Raw genomic sequence first — 24,014 nt, forward strand, 5'->3', positions numbered from 1 at the left:
AAAGGATCATTGTGATAATCTAGTCTGACCTCCAGCATAACACAGACCACAGAACTTCCCTGAATTAATCCCTGCTTCAAATCCAATAGCTGTGGTTGAACCAGAGCAGATCTTTTAGAAAACCATCCAATATGGATTTTAAAAAAATTTCAGTGATAAAGAATCCACTACAACCCTTGGAGTAAGTTGTTCCAAATGGTTAATTATCCTCACTGTTCAAAATTTGCACTTTATTTCTGGTCTGAATTTGTCTAGCTTCAACTTCCAGTCACTGGACTGTGTTATACCTTTGTGTGCTAGATTAATAATAGTGGGCTCATCAGATTTGTGTTAAATTACATCGATTGAGCGCCTTGAATCTCTCATTATAAGGCAAGTTTTCCAGTCACGCTTGTGGCACTTCTTCGAATCCTTCGAATTTTTCACCCTCATTCTTGAATTGCAGACATCCGACCTGGACACAATATTCCACGTATACATCCAAGCAGCATCACACTGCAGCATCGCACTGGGAGCTCATGCTCAGCCAATTATCTACCATGCCCCACCCCGGCCGTTTTCAGAGTCTGTTAGTCTATAAGGTGCCACAGGATTCTTTGCTGCTTCTTCAGAGTCTCTGCTTCCCAGGAGAGTGTACCCTAACCTGCAAGTAAGGCCTGCATCTTTGTTCCTAGACATACAACCTGACACGTGGCCATACTGAACTGTATATTATTTGCTCATGCCCTGCTTATAGAGCAATCTGGATTGCTTGGTATCAGTGACCTGTCCTCTTCATTATTTACCACTCCCCCAATCTGTGCGCCATCTGCAAACTTTCAGTAACAATTTTACATTCTTCCAGATCATTGATAAAAATATTTAAAAGCACAGGGCCAAGAACCAAACTCTGCAGAAACCCACTAGATGTGGGTGTTTACAATTGCATCTTGAGCCCTATCAGCTTTTAGCCAGTTTTTGAACTATTTAATGTTCCATATTGACTTTGTATTGTTCTATCTTCTTAAGCAAAATGTTGTGAGGTACCAAGTCAAACACCTTACAGAAGTCTAAGTATATTACATCAACACTATTACCATTATCAAACAAAACTGTAATCTCCACAAAAAGATATCCAGTTGGACAAAATCAAAAATAAACGACTTGTCTTTACTTTCAAGACACTTCACAACCTGTCCCAACCCTACTTATCTTATCTCATTCAGTATCAAAAAGTTGATTCCCGCCTCTGATCGGGCCATGATCCCAGCCTTCACTGCCCACTTGTTAAATTTTCAAACAAGCACTTTCATGCTTTCTCCCTCATGCTTGGGAGAAGCTCCTGTAAACATCCACAGACCTACCTCATTATCAAACTCTCCTTAGCTGCGAGGCCAACAAAAAACATGGCAATAGTTAAGCTGCTGATGTGCGGAGACCACTGCCCGTCATACTGCAGTATTTCCTTGTACTCCCCCATGGGTCTGTCTGTATTCTTTTGTTGTCTCTTGTCTTATACTTAGATTGTCAGCTCTTTGAAGGCAAGGACTGTCTTCTTGTTCTGTATTTGTATAGCACCTGGCACAAGGGAGTCTTGATCCATGACTGGGGCTTGGCTCTAGGTGCTATGATAATACAAACACATTTCCATAAACCCAGTCTTGACTGGCATTATACTACCCTCTTAATTCTTTATACCTGAAGTCTCAAACACGCGGCCCGCAGAGTTATTTCCTGCGGCCCGCCATAGGTGCTGACTCCACCGGCAGCCAAGCTCCTCTCCCCCCCCACATCCCCCTCCCCAAGTGGGTCACATCCCCGCTCCTCCGCCTACCTCCCAGCACTTCCTGCTGCCAAACAGCTGCTTGGCAGCGCTTAAGACTTTCCAGGAGGGAGGGGGAGGAGCAGAGACATGGCGCGCTCGGGGGAGGAGGTGGAGAAGAGGTGGGGCCGGGACTTTGGGGATGGGGTGGGAAGAGGTGGGGCCTCATGGACGAAATGAGCAGTCTGAGGTATGAAGTTCATCACGTATGATTCTTTGCTGTGAGTAGTTGGGAAGAATGTTTGTTAAAAGTGGCAACGTTATTTTGTATGAACAGTTACTTTAAAAAGTTCCTGCCATTACAGCTGTGTTGATAGACTGTTAGTGTAGATCATCATCAGTGTTACTGACCACATAAGGAATAGTTACAGGTGTTTACATTTTATTAAAACCCTTCTTCGCATTACAGTTTTAAAAAGTTAATACATTGACTTTTAATAACATACTATATTACTCTTCATTTTTTTCATTTTTGACTATATTTTTGTATCATTGTATGAAAAGGTGTCAGTGATGCGGCCCTCGGGCCAATGTACTAGTCCTCATGTGGCCCTTGTGGTGATTTGAGTTTGAGATCCCTGCTTTATACTCAAGTCCCATATCAGCTGTTCCATTATTTTGCTCAGGATTTAAGTCACACTGACAGGGCTATAATTATCCAGGTTGTCCATTTTAGCCTTTTTAAAATATTGTAACAACATTTGCCTTCTTCCAGTCCCCTGGAACTTCTGCAGTATTCCAAGATTTACTGAGAATCAACATTAACAGTCCAGAGAGCTCCTCCACAGAGCTTTTAAAATTCTTGAATGCAAGTTATCCAGACCTACTGACTTTTAATGTCTAACTTTAATAGCTGCTGTTTAACCCCCTCATCAGTTACTGTTGAAATTGAAAGTATTTCATTATCCTTTGTTTATATAATTTATCTTTTTCACAAATACTGCCCGGAAATATTTATTGAACATTCTTGCATTATTGACAGTTCTACCATTTCCATCAAGAACTGGACTAATATCACTGTTAGGACTCCCTTTTGTTCCCAATAGACTTTAAAAAAACCCTACTCTTTATTGTGCTTGACTCTGCTGGCCATTTCCTTGTGTCCTTTTGCATCCCTTACCAATGTTCTGCAGTTTCTGATGAAAAAAGTCTTTTAAGTTCACTTAGAAGCTGAAGTCAACCTTTAATACATCTATGCTGATGCAGGGCCGCCCAGAGGATTCCGGGGGCCCGGGGTCTTCGGCGGCGGGGGGCCCCTTCTGTTCCGGGACCCGCCGCCGAAGTGCCCCGAAGACCCGCGGCGGGAGCCCCCGCCGCCGAATTACCGCCGAAGCGGGACCCGCCGCTGAAGTGCAGCCTGGTCTTCGGCGGTAATTCGGCGGGAGGGGGTGTCCCCGCCACAGGTCTTCGGGGCACTTCGGCAGCGGGTCCCGGAACGGAAGGGCCCCCCGCCGCCGAAGACCGGGCTGTGCTTCGGCGGCGGGTCCCGCGTCCCCCCCCCCCCCGCCCCAGCCACTTAACCCCCGCTCCCTCCTCGCCCGGAGCCTCAGCGCCTCGCCGGAACAGCCGCAGCGTGTGGCCGGCGGGGCCTGAGCCCCGTCCCGCTCAGAGCCGCGTGGTGAGGGGGCGGGGCTCAGCCCGGAGCTCCCAGCCCCGCCCCCTCCCCACGCCGCTCTGAGTGGGGCGGGGCTCAGGGGCTCCGCCGGAGACACGGCGCTTGATGCGCTAGGGCTCCAGGAGCGGGGCGGAGGCGGGAGCCTCCGCTGTTCTCTTGGGGGCCCCTGCGGAGCCCGGGGCAAATTGCCCCCTTTGCCCCCCCCTCTGGGCGGCCCTGTGCTGATGTCTTGGATCTTGGGTCTTCAATGCTTCTGCTTGGTAGCAGACAGAGACTTCAGAACTACAAGCATGATAATCTGGTAACAATTTCTTTAAATGCTGGGGTTGTTCCCAATTTGCCCAGCTCTGAAGCCCAAGGCAGCCTACTCAATCCTTTCACAGAAGCAGAACAATAAAATGGCAGATGAAATTCAATGTTGATAAATGCAAAGTAATGCACACTAGAAAAAAAAACAATCCCAACCATATATACAAAACGATGGGGTCTAAATTAGCTGTTACCATTCAAAAAAGACTTTGGAGTCATCATGGATAGTTCTCTGAAAACAACTGCTCATAATGCAATGGCAGTCAAAAAAAAAAAAAAACTAACCAAGTTAGGAACAATTAAGAAAAAGGATAAATAAGAGAGAAAATGTCCTGATATCACTATGTAAATCCATGGTATGCCCATACCTTTTGGTCATCCCATCTCAAAAAAGATGCATTAGAATTGGGAAATATGAAGGGAAGGGCAACAAAAATGATGAAGGGTCTGGAACAACCTCCACAGGAGGAGAGATTAAAAAGACTGGGACTGTTCAGCACAGAAAAAAAGACGACCAAAGAGGAATACTACAGAAGTCAATAAAATCATGAATAGTGTGGAAAAAGTAAATAAAGAAGTGTTATTTACCCCTTCACATAACACAAGAACCAGGGGTCACCACTTACATTAACAGGCAGCTGGTTTAAAACAAACATAAGAAAGTACGTGTTCACACAATGCATGTGGACAACCTGTGGAACTCGTTGTCAGGGATGTTGTGAAGGCAACACTATAACAGGGTTCAAAAGAGAATGAGATAAGTTCATGGAGGACAGGTCCATCAATGGCTATTAGCCAAGATGGCAGGGGGGGCAAATCCATGCTCTGGGTGTCCCTAAACCTCTGACTGCCAAAAGCTGGGACTGGATGATAGGGGATGGATCACTCGCTAATTGCCCTGTTCTGTTAATTCCCTCTGAAGTATCCGGTACTGGCTTTATTTTGTGGAGTTCCACATTGCCCACCCAAATTACAAGATTTTCACTGTGGCTTGAAAAGCATTGCTCGGATTGGCATCAAAAAGCTGTCCGAGGATACTGGAAATAATGAACATGATAATTCTGAGTAGGACATTCCCTGGCCACTCCTCTCAAGCCCCACACATGGAAAAATATATTATGGGTGGGGCTCTCTGGCCACCCAACCATCAGAAATAAACAGGGAAAAGGTTATTTCAGAACCAGTGATGTATATGCACGACAGGTGTACGTAGTGCCTTACAAATAAAGTGAGACAATCCCAGCACAGATGAATTTACAATCTAAATTACTGAGCTGTGGGAGTTGACAAAGTCAGGAGGAAAATGGGGGAAGTAATTCACTTGCTGAACATCACGGCTACAGCTGCTACAGTCTTTATGTTCCTAGTTTTTCTGTTCCACCATCTTCCACTCTGACAGTGAGAGGAGGGGAAACGAGAGAGATCCAGGTGTCAATCTCCCATCCTCTACCGTGGCAACAACTTCCATGTGGAGATCCCATCTGAAAAACCCTTGCCTCCAACCAACTCACCATCACATCCTTGTTTGATCTCCAACTTTGGCTCAACTGCCCCATTCATCAGAATGGCTGCTTGCTTGATCTGTTCTTCATTAAATATTGCTTCTTCCACGATATCTCAATTTCCAAGTTCCTTCTCTCTACTACTCATTCCCTTTGCCCCTTTAATCTGTTAATACTCATGACCTTTTCTTCCACACTCCAAGTCTCCACCCTGCTTTCTCCTTTGTTGCAGACTATCCCTCGAGTCTCTCCAAGATGCATCTTTGATCTCCTTCCTATGTCACCAACATGGAGGTTTCTCCTCTGCTCTCCACTTCTAAACTCCCCATTTCCTCATCCCGCTTGCCCCCACTTTCACCATTTCAAACCCCTCACACTCTTTGGGCTCATTGCCCTGACAATACGGGCATGCCCTCATCTCTCCTAGCCCTCATAAAGCAGCCCCTCAACATCATTTCCCTCCTCATCTTTTACTCTTCACCGCCAAACTCACAGAATATGCCATCTATAACTGCTGCCTTGAGCACCTCTCACCAGCTGCATCCTGGAGCCTCACCACTCCAATGAAATTGTTCTCAGAGCTTTTAAACAATCTCTTCTTGATCAAAGAGCAAGCGCTTAAGTCCATCCTCATCAGCCTCTACTCTGCTGCTTTTGACATTCTTGCCAGCACCCACATCCTCTTGTCCTACACGTACTTGTGCCAAGTCAGGGTACATTCAGTACTCTAGCTGTGATCAGGTTAGACCCTGTATTCTGGTCCCACCCTACCCCCAATCCTATTGCGATTCAGGAATCCTCAGAAGCATGTAGCATACTGCAAAGGACGTGCATGTACCACTTGTCTGTGCAAGGAGTCCCTGTATCCCACCTCTCTATCTCTGAGCAACAAAATGATATGGGTTCCACTCCCATGGAGCCTCTTTACCAGCAGAGAATGGGGACGGATGTGCAAACTGAGCATGTCTAGAACAGATGTTGAACAGCCATTTTTGTCTGCCACAGGGGGAAGATCTAAGAGTGGATTAACATGAGAAGTGGAAACAGACGTGGATGGCTATGAAAATGATCCTATGATCCTGCAAAAGATGAACGCAAATCCTGCTGGATGGGTGCACCTATAAGAATAGAGCTCTGCCAGACAGAAGAAACTGCACTTCCCATTCTGAATCCTTACAACACTGCATTCATGAGCCTGCTCAGATCACATGGGCATAGGTGAGGCACACTTGAAACTAATCCCAGCCACTAAGAGAGACACCTAACAGCAATTTCTAGTCTTCAGGGTTCTTTCCTTTTCACAGACAGAAACACTCAGAAGCAATTGTTCACTCTGTAATTTTCCAGCTGGATTTCTAAGACAGAGAGCAGTACCAGGCTCTTTTATAGTGAAGAGCACAGAGCCTTTCAGAAAACATTCCCTAACCAGAGACGTGTCAGATTCTACACACTAAAGAGGTTGGTCTCTCACAACTGTAGTTATTACTTCTTTTCAAGAATAATAAGCCTAACTGAAAGTAGAGTCAAGAGGAGAAATAAATATACCTCTACCTCCTTTTTCACTCTGTATTATCCTAGTATTTAGGCACCAATCAGACACCACACTGCAAAGTGTTGTACAAACAGATAATGACAGCCCCTGTCCAAAGATTTCATACCTAAATACTCTATTCTCTAAACCAGAGATGATGCGTAACTGTGGGGGGGAGGGGCACAATTTAAAAGTTCTGGTGGTATGCAGCGGGGCTCAGGGAAGGACATACAAACCCTGGCAGAAATCTGTGGCTGCACATGACCCTACCCCCCTCCCCCGCCCAGCTCTGCTCTAAACGTTAAGACCTGCAAGTACAAAACAGAAGTTATTTTCACAACTGACATGCCCACTCCACCTGCTTTTTGTCTGGTGGGGGGGGGGAGGGAGGAGATAAGGCCCTAAATACTTACAGCGAGTGAGGATCTAAACATCTATCACTTAAAAAAGATTCGTATTCAGCATAAAAGGCTATAAGCACCAAATAGAACAACTTGAATCTAAACTGTAAACTCTATGGGGCAGGGTCTGTCATCTTCGTACAGGTTTGTACAGCACTTAACACAATAGCTAGATCTACACAGCTCGCAGCAGGAAGCCTCCCAGCCCAGGTTGACAGACTGGGGTTCGCGCTACCACACTAAAAACAGCAGCACAGACATTTCAGCTTGGGCTCTAAAACCAAAGGAGAGGGGGGTGGGTTTCAGAGTCGCAACTTCAAAGCACTGTCTATGCAACTATTTTTAGAGTGCTAGCGGGAGCCTCAGAGACCCAAGTCTGTCGAGCCAGGCTGCGAGGCTCACTGCTGTGAGCTATATAGACATACCCAAGGAGGTCCAATCCCCCAACTGGGGCCTCCAGGCACTACTCTAGTGCAAATAAATAATACTTAAATGTACCAGCAGCCAAGTGCAAAAGTACATTTCCTAGTGTGAAAATCTGGGTATGAATTGAGGGGGGAAAAGTACTCTTTCCACCCACAAGACAAAACACTGCCATTAAAAAAATCATGTTTTAAACAAATAAAAAAACCACCCCCAAAATTTCCTACTTGTATTAAGCCTCCTTAGATTCTGTTAGAGAAATTTACGAATCCATTTCCTTTTCACTACTGATGCTGTTGGTTTACTTTTTTGAATTTACCAGAGTTTGGGACAATGAAAACAGCCTAGTTGGTTTTGCTTTCTGATTCCCTTGCAAGGCTTTCATTGCAAACACAAAACTTCTTCCTATGCCCTCCCCTCCCCCAAACCACCCATTCCCACCCCCAGAATAAACACATTATGGAAAAGTTTCTATTCATCTTGTTTTGTGAAAGTTCATTTACTCACAATGTAAAAAAGTTGGATTAACTTTGATCTGAGTGCCCCTTTACCAATTAAAACCAAAGAACTGGTCCCGTGTGTTTTACACAAGACACATGGATTCAGGGGCGGCTCTAGCTTTTGCGCCACCCCAAGCACGGCAGGCAGGCTGCCTTTGGCCGCATGCCTGCAGGAGGTCCCCGGTCCCGCGGATTCGGTGGCATGCCTGCGGGAGGTCCCCGGTCCCGGATTCGGCATACCCGCCGCCAAATTGCCACCGAATCCACAGGACCGGGGACCTCCCGCAGGCATGCCGCCGAAAGCTGCCTGACAGCCGCCCTCGCAGGGACCGGCAGGGCGCCCCCCGCAGCTTGCCGCACACCAGGCACACGCTTGGAGCGCTGGTGCCTGGAACCACTGCTGCATGGATTCCACTCATTTAAATTCTCTTACAGGTTCTGTGAGCCTTCCTAACCCAAACACATACCGGTACTTACAACAGATGTTTTACTCTGGCTCACATGAACCCATTTATATAATTAAGTACTGAGTTGTTTTTTTAAATAAAAGTTATTACCCTATAACTGCAGTTCTTTGTGCTGTCAGTACAGATCCACGCTTGGTATGCATGCACACTTGGCTCCCAAGACGGAACTTTTGAGAAAACTCTTGACCCTTGAGGCTACACACGTACTCCCTTGGGGTACCAGACTCCCAGGCCCAATGATAAGGACCTATGACCCCAAGTTTCCTTATCACAATCTCTGAGAGAGACTCTGAAGAAGCAGGGCTGACAATTCATAGATTCCAAGGCCAGAAGGGACCATTATGATCATCTAGCCTGCCCTCCTGGATAACACAGGTCAGAGAACGTCCCAAAATAATTCCTAGAGCTGATCTTTTAGAAAAACAGCCAATCTTGACTTGAAATTTGTAAGTGATAGAGAATCCACCACACACCTTAATAAATTGTTCTAATGACTAATTACCCTCACTGGCAAAAATGTACGCCTTATGTCTAGTCTAAATTTGTCTAGCTTCAACTTCCAGCCATTGGTTCATGTTAGACCTTTCTCTGCTAGACTGAAGAGCCCATTATTAAATATTTGTTCCTCATGTACATACTCTCAGACTCTAATAAAATCTGCTTAATCTTCTCTTTGTTAAGCTAAGCAGATTGAGCTCCTTCGGTCTCTCACTATAAGGCATGTTTTCTAATCCTTTAATCATTCGCGTGGCTCTTCTCTGACCCCTCTCCAGTTTATCAACATCCTTCTTGAACTGTGGGCACCAGAACTGGACACAGTATTCCAGCAGTGGTCGCATCAGTGCCAAATACAGAGGTAATATAACCTCTCTACTTCTACTAAAGACTCCCCTGTTTATGCGTCCCAGGATCACATTAGCTCTTCAGCTCGTTTTGCCACCGCATCACACTGGGAGCTCATGTTCAGTTGCCTGTCCACCCTGATCCTTAAATCTTTTTCAGTCACCATTTCCCAGAATAGAGTCCCACAGCCTGTAAATATGGCCTCCAGTCTTTGTTCCTAGACAAACACTTACAGCTAAATGTATTAAAACTAATATTGTTTGCTTGCACCTGTTTGCTAAGTTTACCAGATCACTCTGACTCAGTGACCTGTCCTCTCCATTATTTACCACTTTTCCAATTTTTGTGTCATGCATAAACTTGATCAGTGATGATTTTAGGTTTTCTTCCAGTTCATTGATAAAAATGTTAAATAGCATAGGGCCAAGAAATAATTCCTGCAGGACCACACTGGCAACACACCCGTTTGATGACGACGTCGCATTTACAATTACATTGAGACCTATCAGTTAGCCAGTTTTTAATCCATTTAATGTGTGCTGTTATTTTATATTGTTCTAGTGCTTTAATCAAATATAGATCTATGCTGATGACCTACTCTAAGAACAGTTGTTACCTTATAAGTAACACCTTTTTCTTCAAGAATCATCAGCATATATCCCCAGACCTTGGGAGATAAATTAACAGTAACAAACTCAAAGAAGGAGAGTTACAATATTAAAATGAAGAAGGCAGGTCTGCTCTTGCGAACTGGGATCAGCTCTGGAAGCCAAGATAAAGTAGTAATCTTGCATAAACAGATCAACTGTGCTCCAAGTGGTAGCTTTACAGCTCTCAGCAACAGCAATGTTTTGAGTTATTCTGAGCTACTTGGGACCCATGTGTTTCAACATCTTCAAGTAGAGATATTCTTGCAAGGTCATAACCACTCGAAAACCAAGCTTTGTTTCTACACTTTCATAATTCCCCTTACTTCCCGCTTGGCAGGCTCTGGAAAAGGATCCAGGAAGTGGAGGATTTTGCCCCACGAGAAGTGGTGTCAGGCTATTAGGGCTTGATGATTTGCTATTTGCAGATGACTACAACTTCTGTCCCAATAAACTGCATCTGGTTCTCATCTGGCCCTGGTTCTTGTGGGGGACTTCAATCACCCTGACATCTGCTGGGAGAGCAATACAGCAGCGCACAGACAATCCAGGAAGTTTTTGGAGAGTATTGGGGACAACTTCCTGGTGCAAGTGCTGAAGGAACCAACTAGGGGCCAGGCTCCTCTTGAACTGCTCCTCAAACAGGGAAGAATTGGTAGGGTAAGTAGAAGTGGGTGGTAACCTGGGCAGCAGTGACTATGAGATGGTCGAGTTCAGGATCCTGACAAAAGGAAGAAAGGAGAGCAGCAGAATCCGGATGCTGGACTTCAGAAAAGCAGACTGACTCCCTCAGGGAACTGATGAGCAGGATCCCCGGGAGGCTAATATGAGGGGGAAAGGAGTCCAGGTGAGCTGGCTGTATTTTACAGAAGCCTTATTAAGGGCACAGGAACAAACCAGCCCAGTGTGCAGAAAGAATAGCAAATATGGCAGGTGACCAGCTTAGCTTAACGGTGAAATCTTCAGTGAGCTTAAACACAAAAAAGAAGCTTACAAGAAGTGGAAATTTGGACAGATGATTAGGGAGAAGTATAAAAATATTGATCGAGCATGCACGGGGGGTAATCAGGAAGGTCAAAACACAATTGGAGTTGCAGCTAGCAAGGGATGTGAAGAGGAACAAGAAGGGTTTCTACAAGTATGTTAGCAACAAGAAAGTGGTCAGGGAAAGTGTGGGCCCCTTAATGAATGGGGGAAGCAACCTAGTGACAGATCATGTGGAAAAAGTTGAAGTACTCAATGATTTTTTTGCCTCGGTCTTCACAGACAAGGTCAGCTCCCAGACTGCTGCACTGGGCAGCACAGTATGGGGAGGAGGTGAGCAGCCCTCAGTGGTAAAAGAACAGGTTAAGGACTATTTAGAAAAGCTGGACATGCACAAGGCCTTGGGGCTGGATCTAATGCATCCGAGGGTGCTAAAGGAGTTGGCTGATGTGATTTCAAAGATAATGGCCAATGGCTCTGTAAACTCGTGGTGATTGGGGGAGGTCCTGGACAATTGGAAAAAGGCAAATATAGTGCCCATCTTTAAAAAAAAAGGAAGAAGGAGAATCCGGGGAATTACAGACCGGTCAGCCTCACCTCAGTCTCTGGAAAAATCATGGAGTAGGTCCTCAAGGAAACCATTTTGAAGCACTTGGAGGAGAGGAAGGTGATCAGCAACAGTCAACATGGATTCCCCAAGGGCAAATCATGCCTGACCAACCTGACTGTCTTCTATGATGAGATAACTGGCTCTGTGGAAATGGGGGAAAGCAGTGGACGTGATATATCTTGACTTTAGCAAAGCTTTTCATATGGTCTCCCACAGGATTCTTGCTAGCAAGTTAAAAAGGTATGGATTGGATGAATGGATTATAAAGCAGATAGAAAGCTGGCTAGATCATCGGGCTCAATGGGTAGTGATCAACGGCTCGATGTCTAGTTGACAGTCGGTATCAAGCAGGGTGCCCCAGGGGTCGGTCCTGGGGCCGGTTTTGTTCAACATCTTCATTAATGATCTGGATGATGGGATGGATTTCACCCTCAGCAAGTTTGCAGATGACACTAAGTTGGGGGGAGAGGTAGATACACTGGAGGGGAGGGATAGGGTCCAGAGTTACCTAGACAAATTGGAGGATTGGGCTAAAATAAATCTGATGAGGTTCAACAAGGACAAGTGCAGAGTCCTGCATTTAGGATGGAAGAATCCTATGCACTGCTACAGGCTGGGGGCCGATTGGCTAAGAGTCAGTTCTGCAGAAAAGAACTTGGGGGGTTACAGTGGACAAGAAGGTGGATATGAGTCAGCAGTGTGCCCTTGTTGCCAAGAAGGCTAATGGCATATTGGGCTGCATTAGTAGGAGCACTGCCAGCAGATTGAGGGAAGTAATTATTCCCCTCTATTCAGCACTGGTGAGGCTGCATCTGGAGTACTGCGTCCAGTTTTGGGCCCCCCACTACAGAAAGAATGTGGAGAGAGTCCATCGGAGGGCAACGAAAATGATTAGGGGGCTGGGGCACATAACTTACGAGGGGAGGCTGAGGGAACTGGGGTTATTTAGTCTGCAGAAGAGTGAGGGGGGATTTGATAACAGCCTTCAACTACCTGAAGGGGGTTCCAAAGAGGATGGAGCTCAGCTGTTCTCAGTGGTGGAAGATAACAGAACAAGGAGTAATGGTCTCAAATTGCAATGGAGGAGGTCTACGTTGGATATTAGGAAAAAACTATTTCACTAGGAGGGTGGTGAAGCACTGGAATGGGTTACCTAGGGAGGTGGTGGAATCTCCTTCCTTAGAGGTTTTTAAGGCCCGGCTTGACAAAGCCTTGGCTGAGATGATTTAGTTGGGGTTGGTCCTGCTTTGAACAGGGGGTTGGACTAAATGACCTCCTGAGGTCTCTTCCAACCCTAATTTATGATTCTATGATCTGCTTTTTCTCAAGCGGATGTGTAGATTTTCCATAGGCCAGCCTTGAGCCAGATTCCACTAAGGAATGTGGATGGGAATGTTGGAAGAAATAATGAAAACTAGTCTGAGGGACTTGGTTAAGCCTGTCTGCATCCCAGATTTGGTTGTAGTTTTTTTTCCCCTCCGCCTTCCTCTGCTCTGAATGATTGATCAGGACTGACAGGCTAAAGACAACCCACCATTGTTTGGAAGTTCCTTCTACTGTGGAAGATGCCATAGAGATGGCCATGTGCTGAAGAACAATTAATGTTTCTCCACCACTGCTGCATACCTCATCCCTGACTTGCAGCTACCATATCTAAGAACTGATGCAGTTTCCATGCCTATTCAGTCCTTAGCCTTTTTCCTGTGAAGGGCGCCACTGCAATGGAGAGATTGTGATTTGAAAGCCTGCCTAGTGGGAAAGTAACTGAGACTACAAAATCCTTTCACACAAAGTAAAATATTGGAGCCCTGTGTTTTACCTGCAACAGTAGCCAAAAAGCAAAGAATGAAGAAAAAAGAAGTTCCATAAACCAAGAAGAGATTAGAGCCACAGCCTTTTAAAAAAAATGAAAATTATTGTGATTTGTGACACTAAGGTAAAGCAATCAACATTATCATCTGTTGCAAAATATCCTGAAGACACTATACATTTTTCAAGCCTGTTCTGTACGCAGAAGGATGCTTTACGAATCAATATTACCCATCTCTGCACAAGGATGCTTAAGCACTGCAGTATGTAATTAAATGACAATTGTATGGGGTATTAGTAAAAACTCCATTTCAACCTTTAAAAAAAGAAAAATAAAAAACATGAGATTTAACGAATGCAGTACACAAGAGAAACTAATGTGTTTTTAAAGTCAAGATGTGCCCCAAGTAGCCAATAAGTCCAAGAGTCACAGGAAAAGACAATGCAGGAGAGGAAAAGGAGTGCCCCATACCTCAGATGCAGTTTATTCTGTACTTTGAGTTTTTGGTAAACACAGTTCAGGCAGGAATCTCCAACTGCTGGGGCTCTAACAGCTGCATATTTGAGTTGTTAGAATGTACAAATACAAACTTGCTGCAGGCTTTATGATTGAAGTACCCCATCTCACGATGTAAAGATGCATCATGATTGCTTACTGAGACTGCTCCCTTTATCTCCTTTCTTCAGTCAGGACTCTGCGCCTTCTATCAAGCTCCATATCCCCAATTCCAAATATCCCCTTTCCTCTTTCAAATCCCACCCTCAACCAGAAATCACAACCCCATTGTCCTACATGGCATGCAAACAACCAAGACGGCCCCTGTCCCAGATTGCTCACAAGCTGGGATTCAGACAAAACTCAACAGTTGAACAAACACAAATCTGAAGGAAAGGGGAGAAAATGGGAGGACAACTACTAGAGAAAGGTGCATATGTATAAATTAATCCTAAGAGTGGCCTCAGTAGTCACAAGTGATTACAAGTTAAACCAATGCCAGGCATTAAACCCTCGTCTTCAAGCAATCCCTCCCCACTCTCAGTAATTCCCACACCCCCTGACTCTCCTGATCTGTTGTTCTGGGTCTCATTTAAATTGCAAGGTCTGTAGGCCAGGAACTCTGCCTTGGTGAGGTTTTTAAAGTACCATGTTAATTGACAACCCAGTGTGATTTTTTTTGTAATTATCAGTGTCCCTTCACAAACATCAAGCTGAGAAGCAGAACTTAAAGCAGGGGCTTTTAAGATTTAAAGCAGACCTGTCTCATTTACCCTCCAGCAGAACAATCAGATACCGCCCAGGTACAAACCCAGGTTTCTCCTAATCTGCATGCAGAGACATGTATTTTGCCTATGTCAATGCAGTTAGTAAGTGCAATCAGTGCAGCATAAGAAAACCCTCTCCCCTCAAGAGTTACAAGTGTCACAGAATTCATGCCAGCCTGGGGAGGAATTTGAATTCAGATCTTTTATACAGCATCATGTTGTGTTATTGCTACATTATTGAGACATGCTCCTTGCAAAGCTTTCAGTTAAAAAAAAAAAGTTTGAAAAAGTTAAAGATCTCAAATTTGTAACAGAATATATATTTAAACTTGGAATTACTCCACTCCCTAAAACACTGCATTGAACACAAGGCACACACACACTCCGTTATTCCACTATGCACCTCAAACACCAGCAGAACATCTCCACAGATATCTTCATGCCAAAATGTCATAGCTATATGCACACCCCCAAGACATCAGTTCCCATTCCCATGGCCACCATTAAAATCCATATTAATGTTTTATCCGATTTCAATTAAAGAATAAAATGTATAACCTCCTTTATGCCTTCTTTACTATCATTTTTATTCTGTATTAATTAGTAGAGATTTCCAAAGCACTATAGTGATATAGGTGTTTACCTGTGCTGGAATTTGGCCAGGATACTGGGGTTATTACTTTCTGTACCTAAATTCTATCTGCCGTTTCCACTGGATTTTTTTTCCCCAGTCTTGTTTTAAAAATGTTGGGCAGCAGCGCTGCATGCTATCCAAGAGCTTCTGTGTTCACCAGAGATGAAATGCAGCCTTTGTATTCCCGATCTACTCCACACGGTACTGGGAGGCTTGATTCATGTTTATACAATGCTTTGAGATCCTCATATGGAAGATACTATGGAAGTACTGCAAGGTGGGTAAATTGGAATTTTGCCAGGAAGGCAGAACTAACATCCATCCCTACTTCTTTTAACAGCATTATGGAAACTTTAACAGGATCGCAGCATGCAAATGATTTGACAACAACAATGGAGGACGGAGGCACCAAGGATAAGACACCACCATACTTTTCAATGCCACTGAATATCCCAGCCTTATTATTACAACCTCTTTTCAAAGTTAGCATGTAGGATATCCTTTATAAAGAACTGTATTAAGGGAAGTTTAAAATGTCATTAACATTCAATAAACAGTGCTATGTTTTATGCAATCATTAATGACCAAGCAGATACATTCCTAATATAGATTAGGCAATTGATGCATTGATATTTTACTGAAAAGGGCACTTCCAAGGTTGGCAGGCCCAAATTTGGATCTGTGTACACACACTGTAAACAGATATGAAAATCACTTCTTTATAGGCATTTCTCCTCCACCCTGAAATGCATTCTGGAATCGAAAAATATCAAATCAGTGCCAAAACTCAGCACTCATGAGCAACCCTACAATAAACCATTGTGCACCATGTGCTGAAGAGAAGGGGGGGAGGGAAATCACTAACAAAACAGATTTCAATTTTAAGCTTCCAAGTAACAGTTCTGAACAGCAACGTGGGTAGGCTGGAGGATGTAAAATAATCCCTTAAATGTACTGCTACAATTTAATGGTGAACACAAATATTTGCTTAAACCCTCCATCACCTGCCAAAAAAAAGACTAATTGTGCTAGAAGCTGCTGAGTGCCCAAATTTGTGCCCAACCACAAATCATTTTATTTTCTTCTTTTCTAGGTTCATAATACAGATCTCCCTACAATTAGCATCTCCCTGTTTATAGGGGGTCTTTCATAAAGGAACAGAGTAAAAACCAATGGCCCAGGAATAAATGTAGAATCTGAAGCTATTTTTAACTCATGGATTTCAAACTATGTATTAAGTTGAGGGTGTCCCTTTCACATATTGGGGGTTTAATTTTGTCAGGTTACATTACGGAGAGGTTTTGATTTTATTCCTGTTTGGGATCTTTGCATGGGAAGCTGATAAATTTTTCAGGAACTTGAAGAAAGTTTAAACGACCAACATTTGTTTAAGATGGGTTTCATTTTAGATCTGTTAAGCTGAACTGGCCTTTTCAGATGCTCAGAGCAAAATTCACTAGCAAATGTACTTAGTGGTCCCTTGTAAAGCCCCCTGGAAAATACCTGTTTTTAGTATTTATGATTGTTAAATATTCTTGAGGTAGTGACTGTGTGGTACAGTGAAGAATGCACTAGAAACACCTTCCCATAGCCAACCTACTTTCAGCAACCACTTCAGGAGTGCCACCAAAATTAACCTGTACAGTTTTATTTGATCTCAGTTAAAGACCCATCTCTAGTAGGGGTCAATTTTTGTTGGCCCCTCATATAATGGCTTAAGATAGGTTTCACAGTGTGTTGTATTGTGCCAGTTCCACTTCTGAGTTAAACGTATTCTACAGCATTCCAAAGTAAAACACTTCAGCCTCCTTTCCCAAGAGTTAAGAGCCCCAGTTTGCCAACAAAGCTAAAAATCTTAAGCACTATTTGCAAGATGCCCAACCCTTCCAGTTGTTGAGCATCCTCAATGCCCACTGGCTTCGCAGAAGGTGGTCAGTACCTCACCAGGTAATGGTCTAGGAATGGAAGTGTAATAGGCATAGCTTTTATTTGACATGGTTGTGTTTACAGTGTTTCCCGCGTCAGCGTGGTCAGGGCCTAACTCTATAGTGACCTGAAACGCCGTATGACTTTCTGAAGAGCTGGCTTAATCTGCTTCTGCCTCTGAAAGCTATTATTAACTCAGGGATAAATTTGCACCCTTTTAATCAGGTACTATAAATGACACATTCTTAAAAGTAATTCAGTGAACAAACAACCCTCCCCTCCCATTAAAAGGATCAATAAACACTGAAGGTAGCAGGTGATGTATCCATCAGTTCAGACCCTTTGGAGCATCAGGACCAGAGAGATGATATTTTGTCCCATCCACCCCAAGAGTCAAAGAACTTTTTTATTTAAAAAGAGAATGTGGAGGTACATGCACGAGGGTTGCAGGGGAATCTCAGCCTGCCAACACTGTGCCAGGGATCTGAACGGGCCAGGACTTTTAGGAAGTCACCATCTCCCACTTCCAGCACTAGTGGTCCCTTTGTGCTCTGAAGTTCGGCCACAAAATGAAAAGGGCTAATAAGTGATTTCTAAAAATAAAAGCTGATTAGCATTAATATTTACAGGGTCACAAAACAGGGAGTGGGGGTGCAGACAGAGTCAAGGGTGTAGGTGTATTATTCTCACCTTATAGACATCTCCATACGTGCCACTCCCCACCCTCTGGATGAGCTCATAGTCCTGCTGTGGATTCCGCCTCATGATATCCCCACTCGGCCGAGCCACAGGGTCCATCCTCAGTCAATACAGCCCCAGAGAGGGGGCAAACAGGAATCCTATGCAGTTGCTTCTCCCTTCACCACCCTTGGGAGTCCACTCCCAGGAGGACAGATGCTCTAGGTGTCTAACAAGGGGATCTGTTCTTTGCACACATGGCTTCTGCTCCCACCTTTTTGCCTAAGACACAAAACAAAACGACTTATTAGGCTTTGGTTTCAGTTAGGCTTTCTGTTGCTGGCTCCCAGGAGACTGGGGGAGGGGACTCGGATCTCAAAAAAGAGAAGCCTCCACCCACAAGTGCTTCTATGCTGCATTAGAGGGAAGGGTCTCAGCTTCTGTTACAGCTTGGTTGACAACAGTACAGGAGGCGGGACTGCTATGATAGCAGCTGAGCAGGGCAGCTGGGTGTTCCCCTCACGCTGTGCTGGGGCTAGGAAACAGCAGCTATCTTCCCAAACTCTTCCCACCTCTGGTCCAAAGGCAGAGGCAAAGGAGAGGCAGATCCCTGTCTGGATGCTCTCCACAGCACAGGGCAGCTACGTGCTGTTGATATTTTAAGGACCCCCTCAAAACTAATGCTAACTTGCCTGCCACAGGCCCAGAGATAGATGTTCTAGCAGAGAAGGAGCTGAGGTGACAGAGCATCTATTCAGGTCTTCCGTTTAAACAAAAAATGCTCTCTCATAAACATAACCCAGGAGACAGGCAACAGCACCTGGAGGCACACTCATGTAAGTGCCCTTGCTGCAAGCATTTATACTGAGTATTGACAGAACACCACAGAGCTCAGTGTGTCATCTGCAGGGTGGGGATGGAACCCCTGAGTGGTGGGGAAGGAAATCAGGGCCCCTTCTCCTCCAGGAAGGCCTTGTTTGGTACCCAGCACTTGTGGGGCTATTCCAAAGGCAGAATCTTTGTTCTCCAGGGGAACTGTTGTGGGCCCCAGGGTCAGTCACCTCGGGCAGAGAGGCTGGAGAAGGGCGACTCCACACGAGGGAGGGGAGTCTGCCCTCACCACTCATGTGTGATTGGGGGACTGGATTTAACAAGGGGCTGGTCCTGAGAGCCAGTGACAGCCTCCCCCACCCCTTTCTTCAGCCCAGAGGGACCATCCCACCCCTGAGGCACATTGCTGATGCCAGGATCCCCCCACCTCACCCCACACAGGAGTGGTCCCTGTCCCCTATCATTAACCTTCAGAGGCCCCTCCACACTGCATGGACCCAGGCAATGCCCCTCATCGCTATCCCAGAGCCCCCTCCATCACATGAAGGTGGGTTCTGCCCCCCACTTTACCCCAAGAGCCCCCTCCCCACCTCACAGCTCTGGTCACTGCCCCCCATCGCCAGCGCCCCACCACATGGGACTAATCACTACCCCACATCGCTGCCCGCCCGGACCCTCCCCACCACACGGGGCTGGTCGCTGCCCTCCCCCCCCCGACGGGAACCTTCCCCCGGAACCTGTCGCTGCTCCCCCGCCCCCGAACCCTTCCTCCGGACCGGTGACTGCGCCCCTCCCAACCCGTCGCTGCCCCCCCCGGACCCTCCCCACGGGGCCGGTCGCTGCCCCCCCCCCGGACCCTCGCCACCGCACGGGGCCGGTCGCTGCCCCTCGCCCCGGAGCGCCCCCCGGCCCGGGCCTCCCAGCCGCGGGGCGGCTCCGGCGCGCAGGCCCAGCAGCCCGGGGAGTCCCGCGGCGGCCGGAGCCGGGTAGGGGCCTCCCTCGCCCGCCCGCCCGGTCACCGACAGCGGCCGGGCCGCCGCCCCACGGCCCCCGGGCAGGCCGGAGCGAGCCGCCGCGCCGCTTACCTCTGCCCGGGCTCCGGCGCGGCCCTTTGTCCCGCTCTGCCAGTCGGCGAGCGGCGGGCCCAGCCCGGGCCGCCCAGTCACACGAGCCCCCGGCCCGGGCCTGTTCCAGCGCGGCTCAACCCCGCTGCGCTGCGCCGCCCGAGCCCCCGCGGTCCCGGAGCCGCCCGCCGCCGCGCTCCGTGTCCGCTGCTGGCGGCGCCGCGCAGGGCCGGGACGCGCCGAGCGGCAGCGCCACAGCGCCGCGCTGCGGGGAGACGGGGCGCTGCCTCCGGGCCCTGCCGGGGCTCCAAGCCGGCCGCGCTGTCAGAGCCGCGAACAATGGTCCCCGCCTCCCTCACCCCAGCCCTGCGGGACCATTGTGACCCTCCAGCCGGAGCGGTAAAGCCGGGCCCGGGCGCTGAGCCCAGGGACCTTCCAGACATGGCGCTCAGCCCCGGGCACCCGGCCCCACCGCTCAGCACCGGACCCTCTTAGGGCATCAGATGCCGCGCCTGCAGCCAGGGCTGGGGCGATCAAAACGCCCACAAGGCGCCTTTCAGGATCCCTGGCTCCCACGCGTGCCTGTCACATGTGGTGTACCTCAGCCGCGCGCTCAGTGCCCCAGGCCCGGCTGCGTGGGTGAAACCAGGCAGCCCGGATGGGCTCAAAGAACTGACGCAGGAACATGAAAAAAGCCCAACACACCTGTGGGTGACGACGTGTCACAAATGGATCGCGCCATAGCTGAGTTCCTCAAAGGAAACCTGCCCAGCTTCGTCAAAGGAATTTAACTTCACAACCTTGCTAGATGCTAAAAATCATGGTCTTAATAAAGGCACTGGATTTATGGCTTATTCCTAGGGTGACCAGATAGCAAGTCTAAAAAATCAAGATGGAGGTGGGGGGGCAATAGGAGCCTAGATAAGAAAAAGCCCCCCAAATCGGGACTCTCCCTATAAAATCCGGACATCTCGTCACCCTACTTATTACAGCTATAAGCCACTAACTCACCTTTGTGTTAACTGCCCACTTCACTGTTAATGGTCTCTTACAACATGTTAATCCTTTATGCTCACCAATCTGTTCCACCTTGTATTTAGCTTTGATACACTGGGTTCTTTTCCCAGACCTGAAGAAGAGCTTTGTGTAGCTCAAAAGTGTGTCTCTTTCACAAGTAGCAGTTGTCCAATGAAATATATCACTTCACCCACCTTGTCTCTCTTATCTTCCAGAAAAGCCTCCAGCCTTCACTTGAGACATCAAGGGAGGAGAATCCACCACTTCCCTGGCAGTGGTTAATCACCCTTCTGGTTAAACAATGGTGCCTTTTTAAAGCTGAATTTGCCTGGGTTTAAATTCCAGCAATTGGTTCTTGTTTTGCCTTTTTGTGCTAGATTAAAGAGCCCTTTAAGGATCTTGTATTTTCTTTCCCTGAAGTTATTGATTCACTGTAATCTGAACATCTCAGTCTTTTTGGTAAACTGATTGAGCTCCTCAAGTCTCACTGCAAAGCATTTTTTGCCAGCCCTTGAATCATTTTTTGTAGCTCTTTTCTGTGAGGCAAGCTCATAATTCCAGCTTTTATAAACCTATGTGTGTCAGCAATTTTTGGTGGTTATTGTAAACAGATGAAGTAAGTCTCCCCTGGATTCAGCAGAGGTGTGGGGGATGGAGGGTGGGGTGCAAGGAAGATGGTTGTGGCTTCCCTTCCCCAGGATAGCTGTAGGTCAGTTCAGACTCCAGCATAGTTAAGAGCAGCCTCAAGCTTCAAGGGGGCATCTGCCAGTCCGGTCCCTTACCGTCAAACCTGCACCCTATGCTGGGGACTGGAAGGGGGTGGTGTAGGGCTGGCTTTATTCCACTTGGCAATTTCCCTTACACTGGGGGAATACCCAGTTATCTGTTTTGTACAAGTGCTCAGAACTGAACCCATTCTCTTGGCTATAGCCGACAGTCCTAATACAAATAGTGATTGTAATTCACTGGCCTATGCATTTGTCTGTGCTCATAATTAGAAATGGACCCAAGCTGCAAAGTTCAGATTTAGATCCAAGCTTTCTCTAAGGTCCAGAGGGTTCAGGGGTCTAGTGTTTCAGTTTGGGCCCATTTCTGCATATTACTAATTTTAATGACAACTAATTGAAAAAAATACAATTTCAGAAACTGAAGCCCAGATCCAGGTGCTCTCCTGCCATTTCCCACCAAGATGCAGTTCAAAGCAGCAAAGGCTGTCATAAATGACTGCTTGGGGCTTCCCATTGTACAAAAGGAATCCCTGGGGTCTCATGCTCAGTGTCATCACCCCAATCCAAGCTCAATTCCCTGCATCTATAACCAACAAACTAATACAATATCCAGACAAAAAAAACCCACCCCTGTGTTAAAATAACATGACGTAGGTTGTAAAGTCACTCACCTGAAAGTTAGGAAATGCCAGGTTTATGGCTGGCTGTGCAACCTTGAGTCTGCCTCCCTGTGCAGCCATCCTGCACATTGAATGAGGCAGGGGCACTGTGGAAAAAATAGCATGTGATCTTGTAATTAAAGACTACCATAATGTATATACAGAGGGGGATAAATTACACTTGCACAGACAACTCTGTATCTGGCATTTCCTAACTTTTTGAGTACTTGACTTTGCAACCTTTGTAGTGTTCCTTTAATGTAGTTTTTTTGCATGTCATTTCTTAGTGTTTTTTTTTAAAAACAAAACCAAATTCTATCATGTGCAACTCCCCATCATGTCTTCAGCTTTGTCACACAAGTGACTATCACCTGAGCTACAGCACTAATTACATTAGTCATTGTGGGGAATGTGATTTACCTCAACCAGCGAACTCATGTTAAAACTACTTGCCTTGTCTACACTAGAATTTTAAAACATTCTCATTAGCATGTGTTAAAAATACACAGTTTTTCCTTGTGAAGACAAGGCCTTAGAGAAGGCAATCTTTAAATGCAACAGTCTGTGCTCAAGAACACACCTCTCAGTGTTAATGATCTTGCTAATTACACCTTGTGTCCCATCTCTGGTTCTTGGAAAAGACAATGGTGAAGAAGGTAGCATACCAACTGCAGAACCAGAGCCAACATTTTAGATCTCCTGCAGTCAGTTGACAGACTTTGCTTCTTGCATGGCTATGGAACTAACAGCAGTGATTGAAGATCAAATGTCCATGCTAATATCATCAGATTTGTTGGCAACAATTAATCACAAGATGCTTCTGACTCACCTAAAGGACCTGGTAGAAGGTTATTAAATTACTTTAAGCTAGCGTTGCTCACTCATTTTCCATAGATCCCAGGACATTGAGATGAGCAAACTCTTGGACATCCCAAGAACCCACCTTTACACAGAGCTCCTTCTTGTCACTTCCTTTATGCAACATTTGTGAGATTGGTAGGAGAGACTCTGGGATGTTAGGGATGGCAGTGCTATCAATACATGGTTGACACCCAACTATATATCTCCTTCTCAATAAAGGTGGACAATATGTCTTCCTGCTGACAGAGTCTGTGAATTAGCAGGAGATCTGAATAAAAAGTACCTGGCTTGAGCCCAATTTAGGATAGATGGAGGTGGAACTGGTTGTGACTGCCATGTGACCTCACCCATTATTGAGAGTTTCTGCTTTCTGTGGGTCAAAGTGCACAATCTCAGGGTACTATTCATAGCCTTTAAGGCCAGAAGGGCCACTGCGATCACTAGTGTGACCTCTTGTATATCCCAACCCAGAGAACTTCCCCAAAATAATTCCTTTTGAGCTACAGCATATCTTTACAAAATACTATATTGAACTCATCACTCAGGTGCCCAGATAGCAACATCTGTGTCCATCTTTCCAGATACAGGTCTAACCCTGGTGATCCATGGTCTTGTTACCTCCAGGCTAGATTACTTTAACTCGCTGTACCTTGGATTGACCCTGAGGGCCACCTGGAAGCTATAGCTGGTACAGCATGCAGTAGCCTACTTCTTAACTGATACAAACCAACAAGACCATACGCTCCAGTACTTCACATTCTACATTGGCTGCCAGCTCAGTTCTGGACCCAGTTCAAGGTCCTGGTCTTTATCTGTAAGGCCCTAAATAGGCACTGGCACAGCTGTCTCGGAGATGAACTCTCTCTTAGCAACCTAGTACATCATCTATGCTCATGGGGAATGCTTTGGCT

At 46.3% G+C, this 24,014-nt stretch overlaps 1 protein-coding gene across 5 annotated transcripts in view; it reads right to left on the reverse strand.

Moving 5' to 3' along the window:
• The window catches only part of MAP4K5 (mitogen-activated protein kinase kinase kinase kinase 5), an 80,155-nt gene extending 57,883 nt beyond the window's left edge, over positions 1-22,272 (reverse strand). The window contains exons 1-2 of one of the 5 annotated variants that reach the window (XM_045014636.1): positions 22,255-22,272; positions 17,956-18,225 (exon numbers count right to left, since the gene is read on the reverse strand). In XM_045014636.1, coding sequence (XP_044870571.1) covers positions 17,956-18,063 — 108 coding nt within the window. In that variant the 5' untranslated portion in view covers positions 18,064-18,225; positions 22,255-22,272. Of the gene's footprint in view, positions 1-17,955; positions 18,226-19,859; positions 20,035-20,438; positions 20,459-21,049; positions 21,283-22,254 lie in introns of those variants that run through there. The other 4 variants (XM_045014633.1, XM_045014635.1, XM_045014637.1 and 1 more) reach the window with 4 other exon arrangements.
• Positions 22,273-24,014: the final 1,742 nt, after the last annotated feature.

Source organism: Mauremys mutica, chromosome 4 (genome assembly GCF_020497125.1).
Source record: "Mauremys mutica isolate MM-2020 ecotype Southern chromosome 4, ASM2049712v1, whole genome shotgun sequence".
Lineage (NCBI taxonomy): Eukaryota > Metazoa > Chordata > Testudines > Geoemydidae > Mauremys > Mauremys mutica.